At 41.4% G+C, this 17,049-nt stretch overlaps 1 protein-coding gene across 1 annotated transcript in view; it reads left to right on the forward strand.

Annotated features, from left to right (window-relative positions):
* The window catches only part of ACACA (acetyl-CoA carboxylase alpha), a 288,539-nt gene that overhangs the window by 148,322 nt on the left and 123,168 nt on the right, over window positions 1-17,049 (forward strand). Inside the window, 4 exon segments of the mRNA XM_010861548.1 lie at window positions 6,228-6,341; window positions 7,545-7,658; window positions 8,694-8,783; window positions 10,629-10,747. Coding sequence (XP_010859850.1) covers window positions 6,228-6,341; window positions 7,545-7,658; window positions 8,694-8,783; window positions 10,629-10,747 — 437 coding nt within the window.

Raw genomic sequence — 17,049 nt, forward strand, 5'->3', positions numbered from 1 at the left:
AGGAGGAGGAAGGTTGAAGATGTGAACCAGAAAGATGGATTCTTCCTTTTCTTTCTTTTGGCATTTCACATTTGTCTTTAAAAAAAAAAAAACAACAACAAAAGAAAACTTGGTAAACATCTGTAGGCTTTTGTATCATTAAATTGCTTTTGAAATATCAGTTATTTTGACCTCGTCCCAGAGATTTGGAAAACAAGAAGTTAATTGCTGTGACTGAGCTAAGGATCGGCTAGCAGTGACTTGGGGAGCAGGGATGAAGGCTGGGACAGGACTGCTCTCCGATCTGCCTTCTTCCGGGGGCGGTGGGGGGTGTCCAGTCCCCCACCTCACATCTGCATTAGTGGGGGTGGCTGGTAAAAGCCATTTCAGCTGTTTGGGTTACTCTCTCTAATGGCTATCACCTGGCTATGGCAGCGTTCCATTCCCCCAGCTTGCATTCTCTGCTGGCTCCCCCTTTCTTTGCTTACCTTGGCTTCCTGATTGATGGTTATGTGCCCAGCATTCCCATCTCTGCTTTCTAGAAGTAGGACTGTCGATGGTGTGCTTTGCTGAACTAGACAGTGATGTCTGGGACTTTTGAACCTAGAGGGTGGGAATCAAGAAGATTGAGCCTTGTGAATCAGTGTTGCAGAATGTGGGCTGCTCCGAGGAAGCCACCCTGCCTTCCAGGTGGTGGCATCACTTGCCTCATAGTCTCACTAGCAGATTTCATCCAATCTTTCACTGTATCTGGAGAGCAAAATACTGAGTAAAACGCTAGTTTTGTCCAGTTTTCTCCATGTGAAGGAACATGGTGCCACATTGAAAACAAAGGAAGTTTATTTTTTGAAAGCTCTTGTTTCTTAATTTTATAGGAAAACGCTTAGGAAATTGTTAATGTTTGCTCAGAGATGTTTGAAGGACTCTTTAGCCAAATTTTGTGCTGATGGAAAGGATCAACCTCTTCACAGCTCTAGACGAAAGAGTATGTGTCTTGTACCCACCTTGATTCTGAGTAGTCTTCCCTCACTACTTGCCTTATTTCTGATGTGGTCCTCATTAACGTGTTATGGCCCATGCTTTGCTAGGAGTAGTGGCGTGCCTGGGAGCCTCTGATTTTGTTTAGACTGTGCTGCGCTTAATCACTCAGTCATATCTGACTCTTGGCGACCCCAAGGACTACAGCCCACCAGGCTCCTCGGTCCACAGGGATTCTCCAGGTAAGAATACTGGAGTGGGTTGCCATGCGCTCTTCCAAGGCATCTTCCCAACCAAGGGGTCAAACCCAGATCTCCTGCACTGCAGGCGGATTCTCTACTGACTGAGCCACCAGGGAAACCCAGAGCGTTTAAACACCCTTCTATCCTTCTCTCAACATAACTGCAAATAATTTTATCCAATATATGATAAAGGAGAAAATTCTTTCTCAGTAAACTCAGGTTTCCTGAATAAGGGTGATATTAACATTTCTTGTTAAACCTGCCCCACAGCTTTTATGAGCTGGTGAGAAGTTGCTGAATGGCACAGGGACCCCAGCCTGGTGCTCTGTGATGACCTAGAGGGGTTAGCATGGAGGAGGGGAGGGAGACTCAAGAGGGAGGGGATATATGTATAATTAGGACTGAATTATGTTATTATACGGCAGAAACCAAAGCAACATTGTAAAGCAGTTTCCCTCCAATTAACGAATTTAAAAAACATCTAGCTGTGACCGTACGAAGTTGCCAGTCCATTTTTGGTTTGGGGATTGGTGCCTCACCCAGCTGGACAGTAGTTAATGTGTCGAGAACATTACCCATTACATCACATTCTTCTCATTTTGAATTGCCTTCAGATTTTAGGATGTGAGGATCAAGTTGGCTATATGGGGCTCTCCTGGAAGTCAGCTGCATAACTTTGGCAGAAGTTTTGACATTTAAGCATGCTTGTTATATTTCTGCAAATCTGAGCTATTCCTTGCAATTAGCTACCACCCAGGTTAAGAATGAAAACAAGAAATAAGTGTGTGCTATCAACCTTAGCCATTACTAAATAATTTTCATCCTGGCTTACAGATTTATGCAGGTAAGCCCCAAACCAGGAGATAGGCTCGTTAAATGAACCTGCCTCTCTGCGTTGAGGAAACACACGCTGGCACCATCACCCTTTAGTGTTAACTGCTACAGGATGTTCCGCGGAGTCAGACGGGGATGCTGGGCTGTCCGGTGGCCCAAAGGACATCTGTGTCTAGACCAGAGGCCCGTAAACTTCCTCTTGGAGGTTTACATCTTAGGACGGGTGGTTCTGATAACAGAATCATCTTCCATCCTTCATGGTTTCTTTCAGGACCTGAACTCTGTGTTGAGGCTAAGGACAGGAGAGGATTGAGAGTATTACTCTACAAGACAATTTTCTATTGCCAATCTTTTCCTAAGTTCTAGTGATGACAATGGAGAAAATAATATACAAATGCAAAATTTTCAAGTCAAGATAATTAAAAAAATTTTTTTTTCTCTTTTACTTTTTAAATTATGAAAGTATAACACATTAAGAGACTTGGAATATACAGAACAAAGTCACATATAGTTCTGCTATATATTACAATTTTTTTTAAGTAGATAAATAAGCTTTTCAGTTGGAGTTTCAATATCAAACTCTCAAAAATGAATAAAATGAACATACAGAAAAGTAGAGGATATAGGCGTCAAGGCATGATAAATTATTGGAAGTAGTGGTTTATTCATACTGTGTTTGGTATTTCATATTCCAGAAAGGTCTGGTTTCTGCACTTTATCACTGGGAGCCCAGGAAGATTGTCAGTGGTGATCGTGAATGAATAATTACTTCCCTATTATTTTTTTCTAACCTCCATAGTTCACTTTTCTTACAGGAAGCAAGCTTCTCTACCCACTTTGTCACCCCCTCTCTCTCATACTAGAAAGAAGAAATGAAAAGGCTTTACTTTTAAGTAGTTTTGTGTGTGTGTGCTTTAGTTAGAATGTGATCTGTAGTTAGACAAGCTGGTAACTCCATTTTTATTTGATTATTTTAATGTAATCTGGAAAGGCAAACCTGGATTTCCTTTCGAGGGAAACCAGTCCATATCAAATCCTATATAGGTTGAGGAGGTGGCTGGTGTTTCTGTTTTGTTGTGCTGACTTTTATTGTTGGCTTGTGTTTGTTTTTGTTGTATTGAGAGTTTAGCCTGGCTTTTTGCAGAGTGGGCTTCCCTGGTGGATAGCTGAGTCTGTTACCCAGGACATTGCTTAGGTTTTGGGATCTTTCAGAGGGTAGTTCTGAAGACTGGAGTAAGTACCTCAGAAAGGATTCTCTTTCTTAGGTAAAGGGGGATTTAGGTAGGAAAAGCTTATCTTGTTTTCCCTACCCACTGTTACCTCTTCTTTCCTTCTGTTTTGTTATGGTCTTGTTGCTGGTGATTTTATTTATTTTGTTTGTTTCTTGGCCTTGCTCTGCAGCTTGCAGGATCCTAGTTCCCCAGAAAAGAAAAGAAAGTGAAGTCGCTCAGTCGTGTCAGACTCTTTGCAACCCCATGGACTGTAGCCTACCAGGCTTCTCCATTCATGGGACTTTCCAGGCAAGAATACTGGAGTGGGTTGCCATTTATTTCTCCAGAGGATCTTCCTGACCCAGGGATCGAACCTGGGTCTCCCACACTGTGGGCAGCCGCTTTACCCTCTGAGCCACCAGGGAAGCCAGGAATCAAATCTGGGCCCTCAGCAATGAAAGCGTGGAGTCCTAACCATTGGGCTGCCAGGGGGGGTTCAATTGCTGGTGATTTTGTATATTCCCTTGAAATTCTGTTTTGCTCCTGAGTTCTCAGTAAAAGATGAGACTTCATTATATTTTCTCCCTGCTGTTTCTTTTGTGCCCTGGGATAGGAAGAACAGGTCCTTCAGTCTGTGACCATATGCTCAACCAAGCCTGGAATTTACAGTCACTTTCTTCTTCCACTCAGATGAGTGAATCAATTCAGTTTAGTTGCTCAGTCGTGTCCCACTCTTTGTGACCCCACGGACTGCAACACGCCAGGCTTCCCTGTCCATCACCAACTCCTGGAGCTTACTCAAAGTCATGTCCATTGAGTCAGTGATGTCATACAACCATCTCATCCTCTATCGTTCCTTTCTCCTCCTGCCTTAGATTTTTCCCAGCTTCAGGGTCTTCTCCAATGAGTCAGTTCTTCATATCAGGTGGCCAAAGTATTGGAGTTTCAGCTTCAGCATCAGTCCCTCCAATGAACACCCAGGACTGATCTCCTTGATGGACTGGTTGGATCTCCTTGCAGTCCAAGGGACTCTCAAGAGTCTTCTCCAGCACCACAGTTCAAAAGCATTAATTCTTTGGCGCTCAGCTTTCTTTATAGTCCAACTCTCACATCCATGCATGACTACTGGAAAAACCATAGCTTTGACTAGACAACCTTTGTTGGCATGGGTGAAAACAGTACTTGTACTTCCTTAACTGTAAATACCATCACGTGGTTTACTACTCTGGAGCAGACCTCTGGTCGTGGATTGGGGAACCAGAAAATATTTCCTGCTTTAAAATGTTTGAGAGACTGTCTTTCCAGCATTCTAACGCTGAGTACTCCAAAACTGTTTATCCTGTGACGTGGAAGGTGATAGGGACTGTAGAAACAGTGCTTGGGGAAGTGTGTGTCTGCCCCAGAGCCCCACACTTGCGCCTGTGCTGCTGTGGTGAAGGACTATAAGGAGGGCCCCTGAGATGGGGAAGGTTTAAGATGAAGTGGAGATTCCTTAAGAAAAAGGCAGTAATCGAGAAAGGGCAGCAACAAGAAGATTAAAAGGCAGCAACAAGAAGCCATTTAGGATCTGGCTGTCTTTCATGTCCTGTTTGATAGTGAGATGAGAGAGACTATTAAAAAAAAAGACTAACAATTATTTCAAACTCCAAGTAGAGGGAACTATGTGATGTGGTATTCAGAACTACTGTTACTGATCACTCTGTAAATTTCAAGAATGATAGGCATTTATAAAAACTGCATCTGCAGGGTTTTTTTTTCAGTTTAGATGAAAATTACATGGATAATGGGTGAATTTAGGGAATAAACTGATATTGCGCTGGAGAAGAAATGTTTTCTCAAAATATGATAGAGATTTTTTTTTCTTAAAATTTTTTAATTTTTCGGAGACTAAGGACCCAGTCCTGAATTACACCATGGATCACATAGTAGGAGTTTGGTTTTCCCCTCTAATGCCTCTAAGGATTCACCATGTTTAGGTATCATGGAATGGTTCTTTGTACAGCAGGAGGATACATGATTTGGGATATAGAATTGTCAGCGTGTGTTTCTAAATGAATAACTTGTGCTTATGTTTCTGTTCTGTGCCCTCCTGGGATGCTGGACATTTGGTTTATGAAATGAAACCACCAGGAGTGGTTCCTTTTGCCTTATTCTTCCTTCTTTCCAAAAGTGGAAGAAGGACCAAGACAGCTTTCTGGCCTTATATTATTTAAAACCTCTTAAAACTTTGAGATATCATCTGTTATTTTTTTTTTACCCAGGATCCCTTGTCCCTTTTTAATGGTCTCTGATGACTTCTTCTGCATGTTTAAAGTATAGCGTTGGTTCATAAAGAAATGCATTAGGAATTTTGAGCCTGATTGGCCGAGGGCCTTGGGCTTCTCCTTGGCAGCAGCTTCCTCTGGGATCTCTTTTCCGCACTCTTTAGGATAAAGGTAACAGGATGTTTGCATCTTAGGAATCCAGCTCTCTTTACTTTGTTTCTATTTCCTTGTCCCAATTCAAAGTTCTCACCACCTCAGTTCTTTTTTTTAAGCTTCTTATTTTGTACTGTGGTATAGCCAATTTAGGGCTTCCCTGGTGGCGCTAGAGGTAAAGAACCTACCTGCCAATACAGGAGACATAAGAGACGTGGGTTCGAACCCTGGAGAAGGGAGAAGATCCCCTGGAGGAGGGAATGGCAACCCATTACAGTATCCTTGCCTGGAGAATCCCATGGACAGAGGAGCCTGGTGGGCTACAGTCCATGAGGGTTGCAAAGAGTCAAACACAGCTGAAGCGACTTAGCAGCAGCAGAACAGCCAATTTAACAATGTTGTGATAATTTCAGGTGAACAGGGAAGGGACTCGGCCACACATATACAAGGATCCATTCTCCCCCAAACCCCTCTCCCATCCAGGCTGCCACATAGCATTGAGCAGAGTTCTGGGTTTAGTTGTTTTTAACATGAATATGCATGTTCTTTGTCGCATTAACAATTAGGATCAGCTGTGTGGCCGGGACCCCACCCTCACTGATGAGCTGCTGAATATCCTCACGGAGCTAACTCAACTCAGCAAGACCACCAACGCGAAGGTGGCACTCCGAGCACGCCAGGTAAGGACTGAGTTGGTTATCCGGAGTGAGGAATGGTCTTCACAGGTTGGACAGTCGGTTCCATGAGCTCTTCCCCAGCACCTTCCAAAGGTCATGCAATTTCTCACATATGTCTCATTGCCTTCAGAGCAAATGTTCTCATGTGTTGTATGTTTTTTTAAAGAGAATGGAAAAGATTAACCTCAAATTTCTTTAAAATAGGAGCCCGCCCCCATCAGAAAGTCCTGTTACCATTCCCTGTTAAGTCAGGTGGAGGAAAGGAACCTGAAGGAAGACAATAGGTTTGATATTTCTTACTTAACAAAGGGGGCTTAGAAGCAGGTGAAACTTCTAAGTGTCCAGCAAAACATCAAGTGTGGAGAGCAAAAGATGATGAAATGACTCTTCGGTGCTGGCAGTCAGCGCAACCCCAGAGCAGTGCAGTTACTTTCACCCTATGGTCTGCATTTCCACTCCAGAAGGCTTCAGCAGGGAAGCCAGGGTTTGGCACTCCCTTTGTGTTTTGTGTTCCAGTGCGCAGGCATCGACAAGGAAGCTGCATTTGAAGCTGTTCAGTGACCTTCTGCTTTCTCTACAATTGTATCCATGTCACTGAATTACTCAAAGTTATTGAACCTCTGAGCGACCTGCTGAGGGTATTCAGGTCCCACCATGTCCCTCTTTGTCTGCCACACTGCTTTCTTTCTCTCTGCCCCTCACACGCATGGGTGTCACATTCTGACGCCTTCTCCTCTACCGAGTACCTGGGGCTGTCGGAGCAGCTTTTCCTAGTCTGTCTTTCCCCTTTAGAGTTACAAGAGGCTAGCTCTGCAGCGTCCACCTTCCCCACAGCTGCTCCCTGCCAGACCTGATTCCCAATTACCAGCTAGTCATGTAGTCCCCAGCACCAGCGGCTTCACAAGGGTAGACCAGCTGCACTGATGGAGCTTGATGGTGGTGGTTTGCTCTCCCTTCCCTCCCCGGCCCCCCACTGGAGATCGCTCACCGCACAAATCATGGCAGGAGTCAGCTGAGACACAGTACTTGGTGGCCCTGGCTTTCTGTTACAGGACCCACAAGTTGTGGTACTTAGTCTCTGTTTTATCTTTGATGCCTGCACATCCAGATTTATATTTATTGCTTTTGTATCAGAGCTGCCTAATGGGAGCCTAGAATAATCACTCCCTCAGGAACTTAACACCTCTCACTTTGCTGTCACTCTAGGTTCTTATTGCTTCCCATTTGCCATCCTATGAGCTTCGCCACAACCAAGTCGAGTCTATCTTCCTATCCGCCATTGACATGTATGGACATCAGTTCTGCATCGAGAACCTGCAGGTATTCATGCATCACAGCCCATTTCTACCCCTCTGCACTGCTGTCCTCTTTATTCCCAAGCATAGTTTAATTAAGTAATCAGTTTCAGTCAATTATGATTTTCTGTGTAATAAAGTTTCATCCCTCGACTTTATAAGACGATTTGTACTTTTTTTCCTCCCCATAAAAATGCTGTTAGAATTGTGGCTTAGCTTAAAAGTTGCATAGGCTGGCCTTGATGGACGTGTCCTGTTGAGGTCTTCACCTCTTGTGCTTGTATCTAGAAAGTGTTCTAGGACACAATGAAGTGGTAGTACTGGTTGATTTCTGATATTTGAATCCGAGGTATAAATAGGTTAAACAGGGAAAAGCTACTTAAATAATCATGCAGTTTTATTTTAATACTTACTGTTAAGCTTTGTACAGAGCCAGTGTATAAAATAATATTGGCTAATTTTACTGCTAATTCAAAGAACCTTGACTGTTGTTTTTTAAACATCATTTTGTCAGGAATGACTTTGTATTTTTCTACTTGGAAATAATGATAATATTATCATACCTAGCCAAGGGAATCTTCCAGCTTTCTCTTAGATTTCTTTCTGGGGAAACTAAGGAAGTGGGGACAGAGTGGGGGGAAGGATATTTTTGTTTATTTGGTTCATGGTTGAAATAGAGAGTTCAAATCTATGGTTTACCATATATTGTACTGAGACAATATATTAAACGTTAAGTTCGGCTATATGTCAGAAAGGATAATAATAGCCATAAACATTTAATAGCATTAAAATTAATGCACTGTTAATGCATGTCTAAGAATTTTACATGTACTGTCTAACACCCACGACAGCCCTTGAGGATAGGTATTATTATTTTCTCCATTTTGTATCTGAGGAAGCCAAGGCAGAGAGAAGGTAAGTTCATGCAAAGAGAAGATAAGTTTATAAGTTTGCAGACAAAATGCTTAAAGTTTCACTAATGCTTCTAATGCTAAATATTGTCCATTGGAATTGTTCTCTTATGGATGTAATGGTTGAAGCTTGTCTTTGTACCTTCCAGAAACTCATCTTGTCCGAAACGTCGATTTTTGACGTCCTACCAAACTTCTTCTATCACAGCAACCAGGTCGTGAGGATGGCAGCTCTGGAGGTGGGTTCTCATAGTAACATGACGTCACCTTTTTCTCAGCTTCTGGCCGACTTCTTTTGCCTGCTTGGCTATTGTTATCAGTCCTTCTTTGGTCTTAATGTTGGTTCTCCAGAGTAGAGTTTTTTCCTCTGAGACAAATGCTGGACTTTGGTCTTACTTTTATTCAAGTGTGCCAACTCATCTAATCACCAGTTTCTGGGTTCCAGTCACAGCTACCAGCATTTTTCAATTCTACTTTCCAAGTACTTGAATCCTTCCATTTCATAGAGATGAGGATGCCCTGTAACACAGTAAGTGAAAAAAATATGTGGCTGATCAGAACAGTACCATTTTGTGATTTGGGCCAAGTAGAATGGATTCTAGTCATATTCTGAATTGTCAAGCAGTTCTTATGAACTTATGAACTATTTCAGCGTGAGAAGGAAAGTTTAATGAACTGTGCTTTAGGTGCTTTATTTTTCTCATTTAATCCTCCAAATACTTCATGAAGTAGAAGAAAGTAAGACTGAGAGGTTAAGTGACTTGTCTGTATTCACATGGATAGTAAGTGGAAGAGTTTGCATTTGAACCCAGCTCATTCTGACTCACAGACTTTGCTGTGTCCGCTCTAGCATACTGTCTCATTAAGCACAAAAATTGCAGGCTCCAAATACTGCTGTAAAGTTTGCCAAGGAGGTGTGTTTTGGAGGTGAGGAAGAGGAGTGTCTTAGATGATTTTTATGTGATGTGACACCGCTACAGTCTTCTGCGTGCTCCTTTGGGTTACTTTTTATTTGTATTCTGTGGGGAGACTGTCATGAATCCTACTCAGTAAATACCAAAATTGGAAAACATCTAAGTGTTCTACAGTGCTTTTATGCTATTTAATGCAAAGTCTCCGTGTATACCTCACATGATGATAGGATTCCATGTTCCATCGTGTGTGCATGGCAAATTGGCTGTGAAGTTCATGAGGTTGAACTGACAGGTTTTCCTGAGAAACAGCCTGTTGCTGTTTCTTTGAGTCAAGTTAGTGTATTTGAGATATTATATGTCAAATTATGCCTTCAGATTTTGCTGAGGATTTGGGCGATATGAGCAATGTAAAATTGATTTGAACCAGTGGGAAAACAGAAGAAAGATACAAGATAGTGAATGAGTGAGACTGTACCTCGGTTGTTTCTGTTTTGTATCTTCACGCCTCAGGTGGCCCACAATCAGCACCTCTTATTTTTCTCCCTGTTTGCTTTCATCTTCTTTTTACAAAAAAATTATTTATTTGGCTGCATCGGGTCCTCACTGTGGCACGTGGGATCTTCGTTGTGGTGCTTGATCTCTCTAGGTGCAGCGTGCAGGCTCCAGAGGACGTGGATTCAGTATTTGTGGCACATGAGGTCCGTTGCCCTGGGGGCACGTGGGATCTTCCTGGACCAGGGATCGAACCCGTGTCCCCTGCATTAGAAAGCGGATTCTTAATCTCTAGACCATCAGAGAAGTCCTTGATTTTATCTTCTGTTGACATCATCCTGTGTAATGAATTAATAGTCATGGTTCTGTATGCTCTTCTGCTAATGATCAAAGTTTCTCTCGAGTTTAGATCAGTGTAAAGGGCTTTCAGCACACCTAGAGGTGTCCAGCAGAGGCAGGCTGGTTTCCTTTCCATTTATAGTCATGGGTATAGTTGTAAGACTCCAGCCGTATTAATTACAGCAAAGTATGTATGTATGTGTTCGGCACTGGGACTTCTGTCAGCAGAGACCATCTTCTGCACCATACATCTCTTTTCAGGACTGTCTTTTCCCTGGGCTAACCACCTCTGAGTTTCTGTTTTTCAAGTGTATTTACTGAGGATTATTTTTTAACCAGGTGTATGTTCGAAGGGCTTATATCGCCTATGAACTTAATAGCGTACAACACCGGCAGCTGAAGGACAACACCTGCGTGGTGGAATTCCAGTTCATGCTGCCCACATCGCATCCAAATAGGTGAGTCTGAGCTGGTGCGTGCACCGGAGCCAACCAGAGCTCTATCCAGAGAGTTTGGGGGTGGGGGAGGGGTAATGTGTGTGACCGTTCTGTACGGTTATTTTTTTAGCTAGAAATGTAGAGCAGACAATGAATACATTTAAACCATGAGAGAAGAGCCTCTTGGCAGCTATTTCTTTTTTTTTTACTTTTTAATCTTTGACCTGGAGAGTGACAGTATGGTCTAATTTAGATACAAGGTTAAGATGAGTCCATTCATTTTTACTTGTGTTCTGTCATGGAGGAGGCATAGTTCTTTCTTTTTTTAAGTTAGAATTTACTGGCATTTCACTTTCTGGAGTTTTGCCAGAAAATCACATTTGTAGCAGTTTAAGTCAACAGGATGTAAAAATATTTTGGGTGGAATGCCTTTTTCCCCTTTATGTTTGCTGTGGGTTGAACCTGAACCAGTTTCATGATCTCTCCAAAAGCACACATGTAAATTTAGCAGTTGAAATTCAGTTTTTAAAAATCACACTTCAGAAAGCAAACTTAAATTCAAGTAAATTACTCATATAAGCCGTGTTAATTCCATTAATTTTACCTTCTTACGCCCTTAAAAAAAATGTGCATATGGAAATTTGTTTCCAGTTCCAACAATAATACCAAAATATTGCTTTGGCTTTAAGATGGAAATACTTTCTCTAATAATCTCATTTCTTTTTCAAGTATTCCCAGGCAGTGAAAAACCTAGGAATTTCATCCCCACCTCTAGTCATCTCCCTTCCGTATTTTCATTCTCCTCAGTAATACCACAGGAAATATAAATAACCACAGCCAATCTTAAGCTGCATCCCCTCCATTTCTTCTTTATGGCCTTTGGTTCTTCAGTCTGTATTACAAAGTACCGTGTCTTTGGGGATCCTTAGTTACAGACAACAGAAATGGTTCTGTTCTGAATTGCCACTTCACCCAAAGCAATAGCAGCTCTTCCTAGAGACAAAGAGGTGTGCACGGAGACTTGCGGCCACTGAATGCCAGTGTTGATCCAGCAGAGGTCAGCAGCCGAGCAGCAGCGTCTTCAGAAAAAAGTACTTGTCTTCTTTGTCTCAGAAGGTCCCTTCACTCCTCTCCCTCGAAAATACCTTATGGCTGGCAGAGAAAAGCATATATCCTTGATTTAGCAAGCATCTCTCGGTACATTTTCGCCTCCATGGATTTCAGAATCTCATTTTCCAGAAACGAATGGCTGTCCTTCAGCGAGCGGGCAAGGTGCTCATGGCACACATGGGCTCAGCACTCGGGCTTCTTTCTTCTCCTGCCTTCCTTGAATAATTGTGGAGAACTACACGCTATACTTCCCACCCTTTGTAATTCTCAGGACACTGGCTTTTTTCTTCCTGCTTTGGGCAGTGATTTGTAGTCTGGCTGCAGTGCTGCTTCTGATCTCCTTCCCTCCTCATTGCTCCCCTTGTCTCTCTGAATTGCTCTCCCTGTCCTACTTTCTTTATTTGAGGATCTGTGTCCAGTTTGGTGAGGGAAAGTCAGTTGGAAAATTGAGAGGAATGCTTCTGAACTGTTAAGAAATCTTATTCACCTTTCCTTCTCAGGGGTGTGACTCTGGTATGATGATTCTTGATATGGTTTCAAGACTTGTATACCTGTCCCTCCCAACATCCAAGGGGCACACATTCTTCTGGAGACCTGAACCGAATCTCGCTGTAGTCTTGCTGGCTTTCTAAAGTCTTCCTTGGTTGTGTGTATTCAGAATTATAAACTTAAACAACAGAAGCAGTATTGTAACTGCTTCAATAAAGACTTAAAAAAATAGAAGGAAAGATAAAATAATCTTTGTGAAAACCAGAGAAAATGCCCGAATTGTTTTAATGCTGTTTTAGATCTAAAGTCCTTTTGTTAGTTTAGTAATATAAAATTTACTGTTGTTTAGTGGCTAAGTTGTGTCTGACCCTTTTGTGACCCCATGGACTATAGCCCACCGGGCTCCTCTGTCTGTGGGATTTCCCAGGCAAGAATACTGGAGTGGGTGGCCATTTACTTCTCCAGGGCATATTCCCATCCCAGGGATTGAACCTGTGTTTCCTGCATTGCCAGATGGGATTCTTTACCACTGAGCCACCAGGGAAGCCCATAAAATGAATTATCAGCTTTTAATTACAGAAAACTGTATTCGATTTTAAGAACATAGTTTATTCACTTATTACAAATTTGCTTGAATTTAGTTTTGTAAGATCTTACATTTTCTTACAAATGTTTCTGTTAACAATTTGCAGTTACGACTTTATCCTGACATCAGTTGGTATACTGCCATTCAGTTCTGACATTTACCACCTGGCGTTAGATGCCACATGTTAAGGGCTCAGATCTTCACAAAACTGCCCCTACTTCAGAATGTGGCCACAAGTGGGTTTCCTCGGCTGCCCACACTTCTGACCAACTGGCTGTAAATTTGGGGGGTACCCATGACCCCTTTGAGTTCAGTAATTCACTAGAACAACTTACAGAACTCAGCAAAGTACTGTGGGTATAAGCACAGTTTTACTATAAAAGATACAGATCCAGACCAACTCAATGAAGAGATACATAGAGTGAGGTCTGGGTGGGTCCTAAAAGAGTTTTCCCCTTCTTTCCCTGTACAGTCCAGGTACCTAGTCCTCCCAGCGTATCAATCTGTTCACCAACCAAGAAGTTCCATTGAACTTCAGGGTTCAGTGTTTCTATCAGGATTTCATTACAATGGCACCATTGATTGAATCATTGGCCACTTGATTAAACTCACCCTCCAGCTCCTGTCCCCTCCCCAGAGGTCCAGCTGACCCTCTAGTCACATGGTTGGTTTTTCTAGTGAGCAGACCCTGTCCTGAGTTATCTCATCTCTTAACATAAACTCAGGTGTGATCCAAGGAGCTCATGAATAATGAAGGCACTTCTATTACTTGAGAAATTCCAAGGGTTTATACAAGAGCCAAGTTCTTTATTATTTCATAGACCTACCACCCTTACAAAAGAATTCTTGAGTATCTTAGTTTTAGCTATTTTTGAGCCAAGTTCCAACTTTTTTCCTAACCTCAGGACTTTTGTTATTTTCTATTCTTGTTGTCAACAGCAGGCAATAAAGATTATTGTTTCTAATTCTACAGAAGTCAATTACAGGAGACTTATCTACCACTGTTCATTCCACTCTAAGATCAGTAAAACTCAAGGACACGATTATGTCCACTAACCTCTAGATTAGTGATTCTCAGAATTAGCTGCTAAGTATTTTAAAAAATAAACCTACTGGGTTCCTGGCTCTCAAGATTCTGATTCATTTCAAACTAGAGTCCAGGGTATCACTTTTTTGAAAAAGCTTCTCTGATAATTCTGTTGAACATCTGCAGTTGGGAATCAGTACTACCAGACTTTCCCTGGTGGCTCAGGTAGTAAAGAAACCGCCTGCCATGCGGGAGACCTGGGTTTGATCCCTGGGTTGGGAAGATCCCCTGGAGAAGGGAACGGCTACCCACTCCAGTATTCTGGCCTGGAGAATTCCATGGACTGTGTAGTCCATGCATGGGGTTGCAAAGAGTCAGACACAGCTGAGCAACTTTAACTTTCACTTTCACCACTAGACCAGCACTGTCCAATAGAAATATATTGGACATATATTGCAAGCCATATATATAATTTAAAACTTTCTACGGGCATATCTAATAAGAAACAGATAAAATAATAATGTGTTGTTGTTGTTGTTGTTGTTGCACCGCACTGCATGGCTTGTGGGATCTTAGTTTCCCTACCAGGGATTGAACCTGGGCCTTTGGCAGTGAGAGAGCGGAGTTCTAACCACTGGCCTGCCAGGAAATGCTCAGATAAAATTACTTTAACATTTTATTTAACCCATTGTATCCAAAGTTTTATATTAATATGTAATAAAAAGTTATTAACCAGATATTTTCCATTCTTCTTACTAACTTTTTGGAATTTAGAGTGTATTCTCTGCTTCCAGCATGTCTCAGTACAGACTAGTCATATTTCCAGCACTTCCTAGCCACATAGTCAACTCAACTGATCAAGAATTAATTAGGGCAATCACACTGAGTGCTCTGTTTTATGTTAGTGGTAGTGCCCCTAGAAGAATTTTTTTTTTAATAAACTTTTATGTTGCTTATTTTGTAAATGGTTACAGGAAGCATTCACTTCTGACACTATAGATATACTACAGTATTTTATGCATGTTTTAAAAATTATTCAGTGAGAACATAGAACAGGCATATGAATATACACATTTTACATATCTAATTCTAAATGATTTTCCTGGTGGCTCAGATGGTAAAGTGTCTGTCTATAATATGGGTGACCTGGGTTTGATCCCTGGGTCGGGCAGATTCCCTGGAGAAGAAAATGGCAACCCACTCCAGTACTCTTAACAAACCAAAAATTCTTAGGGAAAAAATTACATACATTCTTTAACCAGTTTTTTGCATTTTCTTTCCTGATACTTGGTCTTCCCATTCCTAGCCAGGCATTCCTTCGAAGTAGACCAGACCTATCCAGCAAGTCCTGAGAGTATCTTTCTCCGCTGTATTTTCAAAGCAAGACTACAGTCTCTTGTTGTGTATGGGGTCATCTTGTGGAATTCCATTCCTGTAGTTTGTTTTTGACTAGCGATTTAGCCTCTGTGGGTTTGGATGAAACATGGCTCTCTGTCTGCAGACTGACAACAGCAGGGTATTTTTTCAGGAAAATGCCCTAGAGGCCACTTGGATTGAAGGCCATGTCCCATTTGTACATGTTTTGATTATTTAGAGAAGTAGGCAAAACACAGGCAGCTGCCATGGCAGATAAGTGGAGCAGCCTCTGAGAAGAGAGAAGACACCCCCCTCTTTTTGTTTTAGCACACTTGGGCAATTAGCATGTGGCGGACATGTTTGGTGCCTTTTTGCTTAGATTTATTGAGATACTTTGTATTGCTTAATGTTTTTTAATATTAAAATTTAAAAAAAATTTTATTGTGGAAAGAACATTTAACATGAGATCTATCCTCTTAAATTTTTAAGTATATAGTATATTACTGACTTTAGGTACAATATCGCACAGCATAACTCTCTGGCTTATTCATTTTGCCGGACTGGAACTTGTTTGACGTTTAATTACTGTGTGTTTCAGTATAATTTGACTGTGTTTTTTTTTTCTAATACACTTCTCAGTGTTAGGAAAGGCATCACATGACTAAACAGTCATTTAAAAGAAATAACCATTTCTTATTTTTGTGACCTTTCTTATCATCCTTCTTGCTAGGTAGGCTTCACTAAGGTATATTATCTTCTTCTTGCTCTTCCATGCAAGAGTTCCAATTTGGGGGGGGCGGGTGCGGGGAACTGTAGTTGGAACTTATTTAGCATGCTCAGGTCTTACTCACCAGTATCCAGGTATTATCCAGTTTCCCTTTACCGAGGGAAACTCCTGGCTAGACATACCCTATTCTTGTTAAATTCCCTTCTTAAATTCCTGACTTAAACATAATAGGAAACCAGTGTATATGGAACACCTACATATATGAGAAATGTGTGTGTTTTCTTCCCTCTTTATCTTCTTAGCAAGTAAGGACTATGTCTTATTGTATGTGAATTTTTTTTTTTGAGGGGAGGAGATTTTGGATCTTTTTTTTTTTTTTTAAGGTAATTTGTAGTCTTTCAGAGAGAAATGAGTGGATTTCTTTTAGTCATTTTCTTGGTGCAGGCGTAGTCATGATAGCTGATCCACACTGAGAGAACATTTTATTATCACACAGACTTTTAGGGCTTAATTCTTTTGTCTAAGATTTCATCAGGCCAGCTCTTCATTGAGTTCAACCAGTATTTTGCATGGATTAATCCTAGAACTCAAAACTGCTATCATTCAGTATTCCCTTTTCTCTGTCTATTTCCAGGGAGGCCCAGAATTTAGACTCATAGGTGTGTGTGTATGTGTGTATTTTTTCTTATTCTGAATCCATAGTTCTATCATTCTCTTGTGCTGGTGATAGAAAAGCTTGTTACACTAAAGCCTCATCCTAAATGTATTTTTGACGATTCATCGAATCGTTTGACATTCACAATTTTACTTAGCTTTGGACGTATTAAGCAACTCAGAATAATCTGGAAACAAATAGGCTCTTTAGGCAGTCTGTGTATTTCATCTTCTAAAATATAACTATATTTATGCAAACGTATGTAAAGTATATTATCCCATAAACTCTATAGCTATGCATATGGCTGTGCATATTATGACAGTCTGAGAGTATGAAATTTAAAACTCCAAATGATTTTCATAAGTAATACCTA

This window comes from Bison bison, unplaced genomic scaffold, assembly GCF_000754665.1.
Source record: "Bison bison bison isolate TAMUID 2011002044 unplaced genomic scaffold, Bison_UMD1.0 scf7180017864472, whole genome shotgun sequence".
NCBI classification, from domain to species: Eukaryota; Metazoa; Chordata; class Mammalia; order Artiodactyla; family Bovidae; genus Bison; species Bison bison.